This window comes from Danio aesculapii, chromosome 11 (genome assembly GCF_903798145.1).
Source record: "Danio aesculapii chromosome 11, fDanAes4.1, whole genome shotgun sequence".
Taxonomy (NCBI): Eukaryota; Metazoa; Chordata; class Actinopteri; order Cypriniformes; family Danionidae; genus Danio; species Danio aesculapii.
In genome coordinates, this window is record NC_079445.1 from 16,959,931 (window position 1) to 16,979,984 (window position 20,054).

A 20,054-nucleotide genomic window follows, 5' to 3' on the forward strand; every position below is an offset into this window, starting at 1 on the left:
GATTCCTAGGCAGGTTTCTAAACTCTTATAGAACATTCAAGTACTGTGAAAAAAGAAACATCAAATAATACAAAGCTCTGCCTTAACAACAGTCGATGAGAAAAGAATTCAGGCACTTTCTCTTTTTTTTGTTTTGTTTTGAGCGTTAAAAAAAAGCTAATGGATTAAAACGCCAGTGTAACCAATTACAACATTTGGCAACCAGTGGTGTGCGATCTGCACTGAACAACTGTTTTTTGTTCCCTCGGTCCGGTATCTTTTGGTCATTGGATTTCATTTTAGAAACGGATGCTGAAAAACAAGCCGTTCTTTGATTTTTTCATTTTAAATTCAAAAACGAATATTGAAATGAGGCTTTTTTTTTTTTTTTTTGGAATAACTTAAAATAAAATCACCAGAAAACAAAACGAATAACGGCTTGTTTTTTTTATTTTTTTATTCTGAAACTAGACAAGCCGACTCATTCACGGTGACGCAATGCTGCCACACACAGGCTAGCCTACTATAGGCTATTATTTTTTCCCAACTATTAATGTTATAAAAGGTATTTTCTTGTGATAAGAGGATTTTATTACGACATATTTCTCATATAAGGGCCGGTTATAGACTATATATATATATATATATATATATATTTTTTTTTTTTTTGTTAGCATGTTTTAAATGAAACAACCTTTTATTTTGACGTTACATGCAAGCATTACGTTGCTTTACTGAACCCTTTTCTGAAAAGAAAGTTTTAATATTGTTAAAACCATAATACTTCCACTTCCCGAAGTTTGACCACGAATCATTTCAAGTGAGGGAGGCATTAATACAGTTGTTCGTTACGCACATTTCAATAGGTCATAGTATATTAAAATAAAACTTAATTAATTTGATCTGAAAGCAAGGATACAAACACCCTGATCAGCATCCCATGTCTTTTAAAAGCGGACCATCACTAAAGCTTGTGTGTCTATCCATAATTTCATCTAGCCATGTGGAAATATAGCAGCAGCCTAAACAATTGGACATCATCCAGAGAGTTAAAACATTAAAAGCTATACAGTAATTCATAAAATGAACACAATTCATGAATTGTTTATTCACAAATGTGAGCTATTCGGCGCCAGCTGTTCTGACAGTCTATTTTGCAGTGCTGCTTATGCTCAAAGTTATAAGGCATTGATAAATATCTATCTATCTATCTATATAGAGCAGTAGGCTATTTTTTAATCATTTCAATTCATGTTTTACATATGATTAGTGTATATAAAGGCCTATATGATTATATTATAGATTATATATTATATTATGCAATAGAATAGGCTGTATTTTGGGTGAAGATGCACACAACAGTGTTTTTATAGCTCATTATCAACTGTAGCAAACTTTTTGAAATGTCGTCCGACAGTACGCTTTGTTTTTGAAACAGGCTGAACGCCTTTCAGGTTAAATGAATAGTTTATTTTGATTTCGAACTATAACGTGGAGAGATGACTTGTTAAAATGTGTGCAATGATTCCAAATGAATGTCCAATGTTACTGTCACTCCTGAAGTGGAAGTGATTTTAAACTTTATATTATACAATATTATATATATAACCAGCTTTAATGAGGACAATGTGTTGTAACAAAATCCCGTTATCACAAGAAAATACCTTTTATAACATTAATAGGTGAAAAAAAAAAGAATGGCCTATAGTAGGCTAGCCTGTGTGTGGCAGCATCACTGTTAATGAGTCTGCTGGTTTCAGAATATAAAAAAACAAGCCTTTATTCGTTTTTGTTTATTGGGGATTTTTTTTTGTTAGTCGAAATAAAAAATGAAAATCAAATTTTTGAATTTTGCTTTTCCGTTTTTTTTTCCTTCATGAAAGAAAAACACCTCATATTTCAATATTCGATTTTGAGTTTAAAACGAAAATCAAAGAACGGCTCGTTTTTCAATATCTGTTTCTAAAGTGAAAATCCAATGACCAAAAGATAAAAGGACCCCTTTCCCAGTTAAAAAGTCTGACAAAGTACATCATCCAGCCAGAAATCTTTTTGCACAGTTGAATGGGCCATTTTGATCACATTCTCAGACCTCTCGATTTGACATGGAGGGACAAAAAATGTTAACATTTAAAAAATATGATTTCCCACTACTGTGGCTACAATCTTTTCAGGGGAAACTCAACATGTGACTCAACAAGAAGCTGTGTTTGGATAAGAGTGGCGTATTGCATTATCGGCTTGGCAGTGAACCACTTCTAATAGTCTTAGAATGTTTTCCATTTACTAAATAAATAATAATGATCTCAATTGTACCAAAAATCCTTTACGAAAATGCCTGTGCAAAAATACATCTCCATATGTACAATTCTTTAACAAAATATGTATTCTGAAATAGGGATACTTCAATATTTGTATTCGGTTTCGTGTACGAAAAAGCCAAAGGAAGAAAAACAATACACAATTCGAGAACCTAAATAAAAACTCATGCTCTTCTCAGCTCGATTGCTGACTGACATCAGTGGAGTTCAGGAATTTACAGAAGTTTAAAAGAGAACTTATTGTCTCCACAAAAAAAAAAGAAGGATCTATTGCCTTTTTAAGTCGACAGAAAGACCCACGATGAAAATGAGATTTAAATCCAGCTACTAACCTCTTCCGGTTCGTAAATCAATGCAGGAAGGTTGGGTCGCAGTGTAAAGGTAGTGGTCATTACATGAGATGCGGATGGCCAGACTACTGTCTCACAGTATTGAGAGTCATGATGTCTACTCCGTTGCTGAGATGATAGTGTGTCTGTAATGCTGCTCTATGGCTCAACATCAACCAGCCACAAACCCCTTTCTGAGTCTGAAACGGCACAAAGGTCACCAGGAAACTCGCCTACAATCATTTTTCCAGCAAGACTGCAGTTTTTAGTATCTTTAGATTTCAGCACATGCTTATCTTTAGTGCTAAGATGGGTTGTGTCAAGTTCTCCATTTATCCAGCAGGAATTAGGTTTGCATGTGCTGAAAATGTTACTGAAGCAAGCCCTTACTGTACTCAGAGTTAAAGGTACACTAAGCGAAGTTTGATTTGAAAGCACCAATAAAAACGTGCCCATAACTCAACAGTACCATTTCTGCTATCATAAGACACGCCCCTTACTGCAGATAGGCTGCAAGCGTGTTTATAGGCTTGGTCTGACACTGGTCAAAAGTGTTTCTCAAATATTGCTTAGTGCACCTTTAAGGGTGTTCACACTTGGCAGGTTTGGTTCGGGTTAAAGCGATTTGAATGAAGTGTAAATGCTGTCTTCCAAACTTTGGTGCGCACTTAAAAAAGCAGACTGAAAAGAGGTCTCGGTCCACTTCCAAACAAACTATTATGCGCTTTGAGTAAATATAAACACAAAATGTATACATATAAAAACATGATGTGATGTTTTTCCTATTTTTTTTTACTTGACAATCAGTGTTGCCAATAATAGTTTAATACAGATGTGGGTAATACTTATCCTAGCTCACCTTTAAAGATATTATAAACTCTTCACCGATTAAATCAACAATTAATAAACAAAAAATGTATGTGTAGGCCAGAACACAGCACTGTTTTGGATATTTCACAAAATGTAGGCAATAATAGCCACAAGTTTTGGTTTTACATCTTTAGTTTCGGTCTTACATAGATAGCGAAACAGGACTTAAATGCGTCAGTTTCTTTTTTTGGTAAATTAATCTAGAGAACCAAACTTACAAGTGTGAACACACCTTAAGAATAAAACAGTGTTTTCTAGAGTGTGTTTTAAGAGCTTAGAGATGACTGTTGCTCAGATATTCAGTAAAGACATACTAGGCTACTGACACAAAGCTGAAATAATTCTAAATGAATGTAATGAAAATAAATAAAAAAAAGCAAGTGCTTTAGCTAATGCAGGACGTTGGAGTTCAATCCCAATTGTTCAATTCCAAAAAAAGAAACTGCAATAAAAATAAAACTCTCCTTTAGCATCTTTGAAGTTGCCTGAAATCCATAAAAATTCCCTTGCAATAAACCCAGAATCTAATCTAAAGTTAGACGTATACTTTCCAAAAGTAATGAAAAACAAAAGTTGTAGGATTAATGGTATTTTGATCTGTTTGCCATACAATTCCAAGCCTGTAAACAAACAAAAAAAAAAAATCAAGGTTTGCATAATTGTAGGTTTGCTCGTGTTGAAACTCCACTCCTGTCATGTGTATCTGCTCAATGGATTGAACGGAGCCTTCCATGGAGGGCTAGTGTGTCATGATTTTAGTTGATTGTGTGTCTACTGTAGGGATGTTCCTCTCCTGTACACTTCCTCCAAGGCTGAGTAGGATTTCAGTTTCCAGTATTCTTGTTTGTCCAAGCTTCCCAAAGAAGCTCATCGCATTATCCGTCCTATGCATGGTAGTGTTGGTGAGGCTACGTACTAGCCCAAATCTGTACCTTCAGAGCCCAGCCATCATGAGTGCTCGGGCAGCTTATGCTCGGCGCAGCAGGCGTTGTACCCAGTGGTGCATTGTATAGATTCATTTTGACCTCCGACAGGAGAACTGTGTCGCTCTGGCTTATTATCCCCTGCATGGCTTTGGGAGGAGATCCCCATGAAGGACATCAATGGGCCACCCAGTGTCGTTCCACCCTGAGGATTGTGGGAAGAGTAAGAGAAAAAACAAGGCCTCGTGCAGAGTGGCGTGAGGGGGCTGAGGGAGCTCTGGGTCCAGCCTACTGCTCAGAGCCTCCACACCTGTGTCAGGGACGAGCCTTTGGCTGCGGAAACACACAAATCTCATGTGAGAGGAAACATTTTCTGAAGTAAAATAATGTTAACACTAATAGGTGTCGCACACCAGATGCGCCGCGACATAGCGCACATGACAGTTGGAAGTATCACAGACCAAAAGTGCACATTTGCATGCTATTTAAAATGATACTATTTAGATGGCGTTCTGTGGTGCAGTAGAAATATGAACATTGTCGTGAGTCGTAGCTGGGTGCCGCGGACAGCTGCTGACTTGGGGCACCGGTGTGCGTACACTGATAGAAACCTATGTTTAGAATTCTAAAATCCATGGCGCTGCGTGGTGCGTCCCCCTTCAGGGTGCTTTCACAATTGGTCCGAACACCAAGTTCGTTTGTCCCCCCTCAGCTGGTTTGTGTCCACAATGTCTTTTTTCCTTCGGAACCCCGGTACGCTTCAAGCTGCTGTAATGTGTACAGCTGTTTTTGCAAAGCGCAAAAATGGAGACGTACGCATATCACAGTTCTGCTTTTACTAAATTTTTTGGTTTTGTTTCCAAAAACAAAATACAGAGAGCAACTTGCGTCTATCTGCCACAAAAAAAACATTATACGTTCAAAACATCACGCGATGTCTGCAGAAGTCATTTTTGGTGGAGACAAAATCAGTGTTTACACTGGGTCAGTCCCGCGTGTCGCCTAGGTAAGGTGATACACAGATATACACACATGAATGAACATTATGAAAATTAAAGTTTGTTGTACTGTTGTTCACTTCCGTTATTTGGTACAATTACATTCAAATCAGAAGTTGAACCGTATCAGAGTTCGCACGAACCATACCCCAGACCACCGCTTTCAGGTGGACTCCGGTACGGTTCATGGGTGCACACCTGAGTTCAGAAGACAACGTACACACTAGCTAAACATACCATACTCTGATGTCAAACGAACCCGGGTACGGACCAAAAGTGCTAGTGTGATGTCACAATTCACACTACTAACAAACCATTTACTAAGACTTTTAGCTCAGACCATTAATTAGCTATTTATTAATAGTTAGTAAGGTAGTAGTCAGGTTTTTATGTTGGGTAGGATTAGGGATGTAAAATAAGATCATACTTTATAACTGCACTAATTTTAACTTAAAATAAAGTGTTACCAAAATGGACAGATTTCGGCCTCATTTTAATCGGGGTTACATGTGCTTAAATGTGTCTTTTGTGTTCAGATGTCATCAAGGTCTTTTCCCCGAATTTGGTCATTGTCTAAATCACTTCAACAGGGTTTAAAGCATTTTTGGTGCCCTTTTTAACAAAACTTCTTGTAATAATCATGCATTCGCAGTCACTTCAATTTCAATCTCTACAGATGGAAGAGGTGAGCAATAATGTCCAAAATGTTTTTTCTCTCCTACAACAATAATTAATAATAATTTAATTCATGTTTTAGATAATGAGAGTAAAACAATTAATAGCATGTAATATACACTGCTCAAAAGAGTTGTAGAAATTAATGGATACAAAAACTAGCAAACAACTTTTACTATGTTTCTTCAAAATATTACTATTATTAGTACTACTACTGTTACTTTTAGTAGTAAAGTTTAGTTAAAATTGCAAGGTAAACTAAATTTTTATATTGGTGGCTATGAGCTTCAGTGTGTAATTGACAGTAGTTTTTCCCCTTCAAATGACAAGTGACTTTTGGGATTTTCATTAAATTTATATAAACATATTACAGATCCTAATATGCTACTTTTAATTCCCCAGTGCTATTAGGTGCTCTTTAGTGGCTGTTTGAATGAACTCCACCACATGAGCATTTACATTACATAAAAAGAATCAGATCAAATGCAACATTTAAAATATTGTAGATCCAGTTTACACCTGAATTTAGCATCATCCACTTGACAAACACACATCTCAATATCTGCAAGCATTTAAAACTCACTAAATTAAATTTGGGCTATTCATTCAGACAGTGAACCTTTTAAATATTTACTTGGCTAACAATTGCAAACAGGTCATTAGGGTCAATGTAAGCTTATGAAGCAGTCAGACTCTATAAACAAACTAACCTGATGTATGAGTGAATTATTGGGCAGCCCTGGAGGTCCAGGTATAGAGCGAGCGTGTTTGCTGTGGATGTTGTTGATTGATGGAGATTTGGCCATTTTGGGCCTGCCAGGACCTTGTCCACCTCCCACTCCTGTTCCAGACACTGACAAAGACAATACAGACGTTCAGCACACTGGGATCAAGTAAGTAAACAGCATCAGAATTATGTATATTAAGACCACTGTACAACTGTATTGATATTTACAGAATCGCAAGAACTTTTTTTTGAAGATGTTATGAAACAGAAATGAAAAGAAAACTAGAGCTGCATCTGAGATAGAATATGTCCTCAATATATAGTGTATATCAAAAACAGTATGTGAGCAGAGTATTATCCAAATTCACAGTATATGCAAAACGGTAGGTGAAAAGAACCTGGATGACCTACTACTTCTGGCAAGATTCTGTAGTGTGCATCCAGTGAACTAATCCATGAAGCCACGCAAGAGAATTTATGAATAAGAGTCATGCGATTATGACAAATGGCGGACTGTAATATATTTATATTCCATCCATAATACTCGCATTCATACTATATAAAATATACTTTATTTTCAGGAAGAGATACTGAACACTAAAACTGAAATTCAAAGTTGATCAACTAAAAGTTAAACTGACAGTGGATCAAAAGTATATATAAATGAACCAGAAACTGGGTTCAGACTTGCAACGAATTGAATGAAAACTGCATCAAAAAACTCAAACAAACTGCATAAACACAAAAATAAAAGCTGAAAGTAATCAAATGTTTATCTTTGCTTTGAAACCAAAACTGAAACCATAAAAACTTAACTCAAACTAAATAAAACTGAACATGAATCACAACATGGAACAGTAAAACTGACATTACACAATGTGAATTAAAACTAAACTAAAATGAAACCAACTGGACTAAAATCAACCTGAGATTAACCAGAATCCAGATAAACTAAAATAAACCAAAAACCATATTAAAGTCAGAAAAATGAAAGAGAATCTAGATCAAAACTAAACAGAAAAAATAGACTGAACCAAAATACAAAGAAACCAGATTAAAACAAAACCAAAATGAACCTCAAACCCAATTCAATTTAACCAAAGTTAAAAAGTTAAAAACAAAACCAAATAAAAACGTTAATTCCATACTGACAGTGTACACACCTAAAACTAAACTAAAATCAACCAAAAACCATATTGAAGTCAGTCAAATGAAACAGAAGCTGGATCATCATACATATAAAAAAAATAAGCTAAAAAACACATTAAAGTCAGTCAAATGAAACTGAAGTCAGACCAAAACTAAAAAAAAACACTAATGAAAAATGGACTGAACCAAAATACAAGGAAATGGAATCAGATTAAGGGTGTCCTATAATGAAAATCTGGGTATACCAAGGCATAGTAGAAAAATAAAAGATCAGTATATGGTAATGGGCATACTGTGAGCCTCTGACACCACTGTTTGCCTGTTCTCATGTAAATTCCTGGAGTGTAAATCCCCAGTGGACACTGGACCAATCAGAAGACAAAATAAACTGTGACAAGACTCACGGGCCACGCCCTATGCATTTGCATCTATGCCTAATTTGGGTTGTTCATCCGGACCTGACGAGCAGCCATGTCATCAAGCTCTGAGATCATAAACAAACCTATAGGATCGTTAATATGTACACCTCATGCTGCTTTTGATAAGCAACAATGTTTTCTAGTGAGAGAACAGTGATCATTTTCTACCCTTACTTATTTTAAGTGTACATTTTTCACTTACAATGTATGTGAGACTTTTATTTTGAAAACGTGAGCACCAATTTGTTTACTGGGCATTACTGGGCAACGACAGTACGAGGCACATTCAAACAAAGACTATAGAATATACAAGACTTGTCACTCATATAGTTTGGAATGGGGAAAAGTGTAACGGTCAATATGTAATGTAAAGTAATGTAATGTGTATTTATTTAGTGCATTTATTGTGTATGGCCATACACCTAAAGCGCTTCACAATCATGAGGGGGGTCTCTCCACACCACCACCAGTGTGCAGCATCCACTTGGATGATGTGACGGCAGCCACAGGACAACGGCGCCAGTGCGCTCACCACACACCAGCTATTGGTGGAGTGGAGAGATAGTGATAGAGCTAATTCATTGGATGGGGATGATTGAGAGGCCATGATCGTAAGGGCCGATAGAGGGACTTTGGCCAGGACACCAGGGTTACACCAGTGCCATGGGGTTTTTAATGACCACAGATGGTCAGGACCTCGGTTTAGTGTCTCATCCGAAAGACGGCACCCACTGACAGTGTAGTGTCCCCTTCACTTTTACTGGGGCATTAGGACGCAGTAGGACGCAAACCACAGGTTGAGTGCCCCCAGCTGGCCTCACTAACACCACTTCCAACAGCAACCTAGTTTTCCCATGTGGTCTCCCATCCAGGTACTACTAACCAGGCTCAGCCCTGCTTAGCTTCAGTGAGTAACCGGTCTTGGGCTGCAGGGTGATATGGCTATAAGGTGAATGATGAAAACGGTGAATATGGTGAATGAAGCCCTGTCTACTAGTACAGGAGCCAATCATTAATCACTACAGACAGGTTTCTCTGGGGGAAAAGCTCGGAACAGACGTGTGCTTTTATGACAGTTGGGTGGTCAACAAACGCATTGGAATACTTGCTTCACAGACATGAGAAATATATCCACATAAAGCTTAAAATCTGTTCTTTTAAATGAACTAAATAAACTTGAAAACAAAAGTTTCTTGGTTTTGTAATCTGTTTGAAACAAACGCGAGGTACAGTCCGTACTGTCAAGAGCACATCACATGACAGCAATTACTCAAACGCCCACAAACTTGTAAACAAAGAGTCGCTGTAATTTCTGGAGGAGATTCACCATCAAGACCAAGTTGTGGATTACTTCAGAAGACCAGCGCGATCAGACAATCATTATCCAGAGGATGATAATGTGTAGAACGGCCATAAATGAGGTTGGTGTTGTGATCTTGTTCCTTTCGAGTGCGCATGTGCATTAGCTCGGGCAACCTGAAAAAATGCCAATTTTGTTTGATTCGGATGTTTAGAAATGAAACTTATGGGATGGTGGTTGTTTAATTTTATTGGTGATTCCAAATATGTAATGTAATCGTAAGCTTGGCAAACAATTTTGGAAAATTTGATGTTTCCCCATTTAAACAGAATGCCCAAGCATACTGCCCGAGAGGCATTTCAAAGATGGCAGCCAAGTGAAATGACTTGCCTTAAAGGGACTTTAGTTCAAACTGGCCTCAGGAAGCTTATTGCAAGATTCAAACATTTGTTAATCTCCATAAATTATGTTTAGCAACATCTTTAGTTCATTTATTGTGTTTATTGTGAAATTAGATGCGCATGTTTTAACAAACACATGTAGACTGATGAATCTATCAAATCACTCAGCTCAGCTGCCATCTGGTCATGCAGAAGTTGATGATAATTCCTGGCCGTTCTCTTGTTTTCGCCATACATCTCTATCACTCTCTTTTGTCAATTTTATTATATTATAGCCTTTATCCACAACAGATCTGGTGAGCAAAATAGGTTAACATTGCTCTGATTGGGTTTATATTTGTTCAGTGTACATCATGCTGTTTGTGTGTCTGTCTGTAAGAGCAGCACATCATTAATATTCACAACACAAGATATATATGGTCAATCATGGTCAAAGTTCATACACATTTTTACTACTAAAATTCCATGACTTTTCCAAGACTTTTCCAGAACTTTCAATACATTTTCATGATGTAATGTTTCTTGCAATGTCTACATATACATGGTAAATAATAAGAAAAACAACGACGTTCTAATTTATTACAGCATATCAAAGAACACGCAACAATCTATTTTGTTTAAATGTGTTTTGATAATGCTTACACAGCACTAACAATGTGAGAGCAAGTTTTTGGCAAAGGACAGAAAATAAGTAAAGACAGCTAACCTATATTTAAGTTAGGGCTGCAAAATATACCGTTTCAGCATCGATATCGCAAGATATGCAATGTTGAGATTATAGTTTACTATAGAGTTTAATCATAATAGAGTCAAATTTTATCATGTGCATGTATTTTTAAAGAAATTACCATTTTATTACACCCTTAACTTGTTTCAAACATTTATGAGTTTTGTTTTTAATGAACACAAAAAGAATATAACTTAACTCCTTTAGTATTTAAACAAATGAAGTGTGAGTAAATAGTGAGTAAATCTTTGAGTAAACTGTCCTTTTAAGGTCTGTGACTGTGTGAACATTTCAATATTTCAAATTTGAAAACATCCGGCCACAAGAATTTTTTCTAACTTTAATAAAGAGGAAATAATATACAATGCAGAATATGCAGTGTTGATTATTCAATATCTGTACCTGAATAGTGAATACCTGAAATTTATTTGTTATATATTATTCGAGATTCACTCCTCTACAAAATCCCCCCAATCAATCCAAACAAACCTGTTAAATCATCTGGTAAAATTGTATTTACACCACAATATATATTACAGAAATACAAAATATCGTAATATCAGATTTTTCCAATAATGCACAGCCTTAATTCAAGTATACAGATATTTGTTAAATATTTGTCCATTACTTTTCCTAAACTCTGTGGGTTTTTCTGTTTTTCCAAAACTTTTCCAGGCCTGGAAAATGCCTTGTCAAAATTCCATGACATTTCCAGGTTTTCCATTACCGTATGAACCCTGATGGACCTTCTTATTTTAGGGGTAGTTTATGGAGTAATAAATGAGTTTATAAAACTGTTTCTGGAGATTTTTTGAACTTACTGAAGCCATAAACTTACTATGTAGATATCAAAAAACTATTCTTACTTATTAAACCAACGCAGTATATGGCACCTTTAAAACAAAACCAAAATGAACCTCAAACCTAATTAAATCCAACCAAAATGAAAAATCTAAACGTTTAATCCAGACTGACAAAATGTACACACCTATGCTGTTGAGGCTACTTGATCCGGGCGAGCCCTTCCTCCTTTTGGCTTCCAGACGAGCATCAGTATGATGATCACTGCTCTGATGAACAAACGGTCCAAGCGAGAGCGTGGAGTCACTGCTGTTCATCACCACACTCATGCGTTTAATAGATTCAGCCGGGCTTCCTGAAGATGGGCCTCGTCCTGTCGACTCCTGCTTTAAGCTCAGAGAGTTGGCCCTGCCTGGGGTACAATTCACCCCTACACTGTACACCCCGCTATGGGATGATGACGTTGTCGATGATGATGATGAGGTTGAAGAAGGAGTTGATGCGAGCGAGGAATGGTAGGCGCTGCCCACGCTAGCCGAGTTTATCGTACAGTTCTTCTTAAACGATGAGGAAGATTCTGAGGGGTAAGTGCTATGGGATGTTAGCAGGGAACTTGTTTTCCGTTTCTTGCCCGAACTGAGGCTACTGCTCGCACTACTACTGACGCTAACACTGCTATTAGTACTGCCCTTGATGATAGAGTTGCTTAGGCTAGAGGAAGGCTCTCGAGCCCTGAAGGACTTTGTTCCAGATCGGGATTTAGGAATTCGGTTGGAGCCCAACGAGGGTAGCGAGGACGAGTGGGCTGAAGGCATCTGGGGTGATGAGGCTGACACTTGTCTAGAAGAGCCACTGTAAGCAGGTTGCTCGGTGGCAGAGGCTTGCGGAGAGGAGCGAGCATTCAGGGTGGTGCCGTACGACAGAACTGGCTTACTGTCATAAGGCGGCGGTGAGGACAGGCCAAGGAAGCCTGAGGATACGGAGGAGGATGAGGAAGAATGGGAGTTTGTGCTTGACCGGTGAGAGGCTGATGGTGCAGTTGCAGAGTTTTCCAAAGCCAGTGGGATTTTCCTACAAAGTAATGGTAAGAAATTACAATTGGGATTGCGTTCATTGGAAATAAAGTTGCTTGTGGAAGGCATCTCAACACACTCACTTCCACATTTGGGAGTTGACATGCTTGTCCAACATGGTGGTCAGAGCACACCGTACTTGATCCCAGCGCCGGTCGAATGCAAAACAACCTCTACCGTACAATCGACTTCCAAAAGTGCAGTACTAGTAAGAGAAAACATGAATGCTACATTTAGATACAAGTTCTACACAAACCTTCTCTTCAGGGATTCAGTTCAAGGGTGAATCAAACTCTAAAGATTGTGGTTCGCCGGCAAATTGGATTCAAATGAGGCCCTGGATATTCATTTGAATCTAATATAGAATAGCTCTGCGATTTAAAAGCTAAAGATGAACGGAAGTGACTTTCTAATGCAGGCACTTGAGAAAACACTTGCTAACACTTCACAGGTAAGATCACAAGGTTTCTTGTACTTACAGCAGCTGGTCGTGGGTGGTAACCTGAATAATGGCAGTCCAGTTTCTCTGTGGCCTCCTCTCTTTCCTCATTCTCCCCCTCGTCGCTGGACACACGACTTGTCTCGGGACCGACAGGGGCCGGGTGAGGGTGGTGGACCTGGTCGTGGGCCATGGCTAGGTCTCCTCCACTGTGAGAGTTACTGCTGTTGATTCTTAAGACAAAAATGTTAACATTACATTGTTATCAACCGCCTAGGTAAACAAAAAGCAAGAGGAGCTTTATAATTATGAATACAAACTGAAAGCTGGCTAATAAAAGGAATTAGAGGATAAGTGGGGCAGGAGGAAGCCACTTACCGTGGAAGCCCAGAATTGTGAGGTTTGGGTTTGCTGGGTGGCAAAGGCTTGGTGGCATCAGCAGTGCCATTGCCATGGGAAACCGGGTGAGGGTCTTGTGAGAGGCGGGAGGGGGGAGGGTGAGGGTCCCTGAGAGGGGGTGCTGGGTGTGAGGGGTCCAACCTGAACTGCAGCTCCTTGTCACGTGTTTTGCTCTTGTGCTCAGCGAGCAGCGTGTCAAAGCGTTGCCGCCGTCCAAGCACCGCCCTCCTCTGGCTAATGGAATGTGACTGTGGAGAAACCGGGGAGATAAATAACGGTTATCTATTAAGAGTATCAAAATAATTTTTTCTTCGATGCACCACAATGCCCATGCAGACAATTCGGTATCGGTTCAGTAATAAATCATATCCAGTTATTATGTACTGACATCATTTATCACATATGCGCTATGTCGCAGTAGAGTTTGACCCGTTGGCATGTTTGTGAAGTAACTTTTCCTCTCCTCTTGGCTGTTAAAGCGATACATGTGGATCCAAACATGAGCGTGCCTGTGGTGCAAGTTTTCTTCACTGCGTCTATTACGGATTACCTGTGATAACAATATATTCTGCTTATTTAGATTGTAACCACGGCTGTTTTTTCCATGTCACTCATTAGTGAACACGCTTTTATTTTTAGAGCCATTTGCAGCCCTTTCTGTTGAGTGGGTGAAGACAATGACCAAACATTAAAGTAAGAACTCGCTTGACAACGCTCAAAAAGCAAACAGAATAATATTTATATTAGTTTATTTTCTATAAAGGCTCATAGTGTCTTCTGTGCATGTATTGAAGTTTTGTCTAAAACATTCAAAAAGAGTGTTTTCTTTGAGGAAGTAAAATTAAAGATACAGTTCATATATCTGCTTGTATTAAAGGACAAAATTGTATTACAAATAATATATAAATATATTTATAGATTTTAATAAAAAAATGTTCTTGTGTTGTGAAGAAAAAATTTAATTGTGTATGGAAAGTATCATCAAAGCACCGTGATGCACCGAGATATCGAATTGATGGCATGACAATCGTAACCGAATCATGAGACCAGTGTAGGTTCACACCCCTATTATCTAGTTAATCACATAAATGTGAACATTGCGGATGTCCTAGAGATGCACAATATTATGGTGACCGTGTTGATATTGGCTAATTTTAAAGTCTGATTTAAAAATTCTGACTCAATGTCTGACGCTTCAGTGGAATGAAATAATGAAACTAACATCTATGTAGGGTTGGTAGATTGATCAAAAGTGATTTTCATATGCATTTTGTCAGTATCAGACAACTTTGTTTTAGTAAAAGCACATGATTTTAGATGGAGCAGCATTCACTACACAGATTCAGAGTACACTGACAAGCTATGTAAAATCGTGTTCAAAATTGATTCAATTTAATTGGACACAGTGCTTAATTTGAGCCGGATCTTGCCGCATCCTGTTCCGGAAAATGTCAGATATTGTTTTATGCATGTTTTGCGTTCTAGTATATATTTTAATGGATCCGGCAATAACCGTGCGTGATGAACACAAATGTGTGTGTGTGTGTGTGTTTGGGTGTGAGAGAGAGAGAGAGAGAGAGAGAGAGAGAGAGAGAGAGATTGAGAATGTGAATAAGTGCATACAAAGGCTGTTTGGCTGTTTCACACGCATGATGGTGGTCACAATGCGCAAGTTAAAGCAGAAAGCACGTTTGACTATAGGTCCTCACAAATATTTTCAGCCAATCGGCTTTCTTATGTATACAATCACTCTGATTTGAATTTTCAAAATGGCAAAGAGGCAGTCATGCATATTTATTTTTTTTAAAACCATGAGTAAAGTGATAATGAGCCTGATCAAACAAGATCTCGAAAAGATGAAACTGCGCGAATGGATCAGGACAGCAGGAGACAGAAGCAAAGTGATCTCAAGTCAGCCAGAAAACAGTAACTGTGGGCTCTTCTTGAAAATTAGACTGAGTGAGTCATTTCATTTTATTTCCACTTGGCACATAATAGTGAAGTGAACTGTATAGTGATCGTTCATACGATTTATGTTTGAAGCTACATGTTTTTATTATCAATGACTAACCTATAACGTTTTATATGGCACAAAATAGTTAAAGACCATTCAGAAATGTGATGCTCTTTATCCACGTTTAATGATGTCATATTTCGGGATAACTGAAATTGTTTTGTTGACATCGGTCTTGGTAACGTTTATTTACTGGTTTTGTTCCGGGAATTATTTATTTACAATTAAGCACTGATTGGACAATAATGGAATCGAAATAATGATTAGTAAAAGATTAAGTAGCTTAGATGATCAAATTAAAGCAGTTCTGTTTATTGAGTAGCTTTTGTGGTTATTTCATGGGTTTCTCCTTTGTGGATATTTAGAATTTAAGCATAAGAGCACCCTCAGCCCTTCAGAGATTTCACAGAATCCTGCTTCCCTGACAAGATTTTGTTTAATCATAGCTTTTGTATTTGCAATTTAATTTCGATTAATCTCCCAGCCCTATATGTATATGCAAAAGTTTTCATAGTACATCCATAATACAACTTTGTGTGTGCAGAAAGTGGCGTACCTTGCATGTTAAGGATCTTGTGCATGGCTTACGTGCTGTCATATCCATAACCCCACAATGGATATCTGGATTAAACTCTCGCTCTGGATGGAGGAAAACAAAACAAAAATTCAAAGAACTCTCAAGAAATGTGCAGTACATTTTTTCTGAACGGTCAGTGATAACATGAAAGTTCACCTTGTCTCTTGTTCAAGAGTTTTCTGCTACTGGCATTGTCCTGTTTCTTGTCTTGGGACGATTGGTGGCCCTTTCCATTGGGGATCTGGCCAGGGGCTAGCTGTGGAGCCTTTGGTATGGAAGGGAAGTTAAGGCCTGACTTTAGGGGAGAGGTGCTCACAGTATTGGAGGAAGAGGAAGAGGAAGAGAAAGTGGAAGAAGAGGTGGGTACATGGGGGAGTTTGGCTGAAGATTCCACCTTCAGATGGACCTTCTCTACTTTGAGGGTAGGGATTTGGCTGAGAAGCAGAGAAATAAAGACAATCTGTAACTGTGCCAAGGGTGGGTGTGTTTCTGATTACACACAAATTATCTTCACACATAATTCATATATATCCTATCAAAACACATATACACACCTCTCCTCTGACGGCACCCTAAAAGGGAAGTGAGGCTTCCGGTGAGGCAGCTTCTCTTTGGTAGATTTGAAAATTTTCGTGGGGACACTGCTGTTTGCGCTGGAGGGACGAGCCAGTGTGCTTCCACTGCTCCCAAGACTGCTCTTACTTCGAGAGTTTGCGAACGCAGGGGAGCTGGCATAGCTGGATGGGGGCTTGCTGCTGGAGCTGTGTCTTCTCTCTGAGGGGGGACACATTTGAAAGATGTCACTCTCTGAATGTTCATTATGTTGCAGGCAAAGACTACATAAATGTTTCTAAGGGATACATTTCTGATTCAATTTTATTTTCACTACCATTTGTAGTTTTATTTTGAATCTTTTTTTGTTTACGTCTATTCTGTTTTCAGTAATATCAGCCTAAAAATTTAAACAAGTTGCAAATTTATTCCATATTATGATACAGAATTATTAGCCCGCCTGTATATTTTCCCCCTAATTTCTGTTTAAAGGAAAGAAGATTTTGTTCCATCACATTTCTAAATATAATAGTTCTGATAACTGATTTCTTTTATCTTTGCCATGATGACAGTTCATAATATTTTACAAGACATTTTCAAGATACTAGTATTCAGCTTATATTTAAAAAGGCTTAACTAGGTTAACCAAGCAAGTTAATGAGGCAAGTCATTGTATAACGATGGTTTATTCTGTAGACAATCAAAAAAAATACTTCAGGGGCTAATAAAATTTAACTTAAAATGGTTTTAAAAATTATAAACTGCTTTCGTTCTATTTGAAGCTACAAGCTTCATTATAGGAAATACAGTGAAAAATTCCTTGTTGTTAAACATAATTTGGAAAATATCTGAAATAGAAAAAAACGATTCACAAGAGGGCGAATAATTCTGACTTCTATTGTATATAACCATATGAAATAACCTATCGGAGTACATAAAATGTAGGAAGGACTTGATTTCTTCCATCAGGAATTGACTGTATTTATGTTTTGCCATTAGTGGAATTTACACGAGTGACAGCTTGTCTGCCCACACAAAGAGATGTTGCTATAGTGAGAGGGGAAGTTACTTTAAATAAAGATTACAAGATTTAACGTGGGTAAATGGTTTTGAGTTTTGTAGTAACACTATTGACCTTATTCTTCAATGCGGAAGTGCGCTCGTTTTTGTGATTGTTTTAGAACTTCTGATTTTGTAGCCTATGGGAGAAATGACTACGAATAATAAACAGCAGAAAGCGGTCAAACTACTAGCTCTACAAAGAAGTGTGTTCATGACCATACAGACAAAGTAGAATAATATAATAAAAAACATCAGTTTGCAGCATCAAGCAGCATAACAAGCTGTTTTTAACATCTAAAAATAAACGGAAGTAAATGAGACCGAAAGTCTCGAGCCAAAAAGATTCAAATGGCTGTGCCCGCTCATACGCGAAGAGTAAGGTGAATATTATTATCAATATCTAAAGTAATTTGATTTAAAGAATTTTTAAAATAATTCTTAACATTTTTTTAACTTTGAAGTCATACAAAAGTCTTTTTGTTTAATTTTTCCAAGTATCAGTATCTTTTTTATATAACAGAAACAACAACAAGAAAACACTTAAGAGTTTCAATGTAAAAAAACAAAACCAAAAAGGAACCAAAAACCAAGGGGCAATCGTGCTTAACGTTTGCAGATTTTTGGATCTCACTGTCTTTGCACTTTGCTCAAGAAAAAACAACCATTTTAATGTGCAGTTGACATGACACCTCTTACTCTAAGTACATTAATTCTCAGGCACTAAATAAACTAAAACACATTTGCTTTCATTGAGTAATAATTACCAGACACTAAAAGAAAGATTTTCAGTCAAAAGAGTGAACTTTTGTGCTATATTAAAACACTATGATCTCTTCATTCTTGCTTGCCAACGCACACACACACAGATTGACAGACATATACACACACACAGACACACACACTTTAGTCTGATGTCTCGCCTTTGTTTATCTGTGCTGATAAAACTAAAGCAAAAACCTAACAAAAGAAAAGGACACCAGAAAGAAATCCTTGACTTATTTATTTCTCAGATGCCTGTGGCTTCTTGCTGGATTGTTGGCGCTGCTCCGAGAAAGTGAGCCAAAAGCAATTTGAGTAACCAAAGGCCCAATCGACAAAGCCCCAATTAGACCACAACACTCCGCGATATCATTCCGCCCTGAGTTGAAAAGCAATCTGGGATTGTTGTAAGGAAACTGTACACCAAATACTGCTACCTGACAAATGACCACAGGGAAATAATAACAAACTCAAGAGCCCAGAGCAAAAGAAGGAAGATCAGTGTGCATAAAGGAACAGCACAGACTTATAGCATTTTGGCTTTTTACATAACAAGAAGCAATCAGCCCATCAAAACACATATCTTCAAGCTGTAATCGATAAAAGTAATTTATAAAAAAATCAATATAAAAAGAATCAAAATGGTCAACACTGACTTCATTAGCGATTTGTCAGAAGTGTTTGACAGATATGCCCATATGAAGAAGTAATATATGTTTCCAGAACAAAAATGCAATCTAATCTATGTGCTCCAATAGCATGCTTGAGAGTTTTTTGTTTGTTTTGTTTCTTATCTGGACCAGAAAAAAAAACCCAAATGTTTCAAAACAGACTTCTAAGTTCTAACAGTGAGTTTAAATGTCACAATCACCACTAAACTGTAAATACTTCCTAGACAACTGCCAATAAAGTTGTCCATAAGAAAGCAAATATTAAAAAAATTAAAACATTACATTTCCTTTGATTTTATGAGATGGGAAACGTATGTACTATAAAACTTGAAACTTTTCAATTAAAGTGGTCGAAATCAGCTTTTAATAAAAGCAAGCTGCCAAAATTGGTTCAGATTTTGTATTGATGATCAGGGTTTTGACTGCTCGTTCAAACTACTTATTTAATATAAGCTGAAAAAAAAACTAAATACTTAAGGTTTTTTGGTACAACTTATTTGTTTTATGTTTAATCCACTTAAATTTGTAAAAAAAATATATATATATATTTGGTTAACTTAATTGACTAGTGTTGGGACAACATGATAGAATTGTGTGGAACCCAGAATTTTTTAACAGAGTAGCAATTAACCCATTTATTTTTCTATTTTTTTTTTCACATTTTACCTCTTAATAACATTTTAAGTGGGACTCGGTGAACATTCTAAAAATAACAGAAGCAATTCACAAACCCTTTAATTATGAACTGCACAAACACAAATAAATTGTGATGTAAAAAAAATAAGTAGTACAGTCTGTCATCATTTCTACTTTATATTGTGAACTGTACTTAATTTAAATGTCTAAATTTCAACATTGCTTGAAGTACAGTGAGATTAAATATTTTATT

The 20,054-nt window shown here is 37.2% G+C and overlaps 1 protein-coding gene across 1 annotated transcript in view; it reads right to left on the reverse strand.

Moving 5' to 3' along the window:
* Nucleotides 1-619: 619 nt before the first annotated feature.
* Nucleotides 620-20,054, reverse strand: part of LOC130237193 (ataxin-7) — a 72,599-nt gene continuing 53,164 nt past the window's right edge. Inside the window, exons 6-14 of the mRNA XM_056468065.1 lie at nt 16,676-16,895; nt 16,278-16,555; nt 16,101-16,183; nt 13,510-13,778; nt 13,172-13,364; nt 12,776-12,897; nt 11,807-12,690; nt 6,806-6,948; nt 620-4,755 (exon numbers count right to left, since the gene is read on the reverse strand). Of these exons, the coding sequence (XP_056324040.1) occupies nt 4,738-4,755; nt 6,806-6,948; nt 11,807-12,690; nt 12,776-12,897; nt 13,172-13,364; nt 13,510-13,778; nt 16,101-16,183; nt 16,278-16,555; nt 16,676-16,895 (2,210 nt within the window). The 3' untranslated portion in view covers nt 620-4,737. The remainder of the gene's footprint in view (nt 4,756-6,805; nt 6,949-11,806; nt 12,691-12,775; nt 12,898-13,171; nt 13,365-13,509; nt 13,779-16,100; nt 16,184-16,277; nt 16,556-16,675; nt 16,896-20,054) is intronic.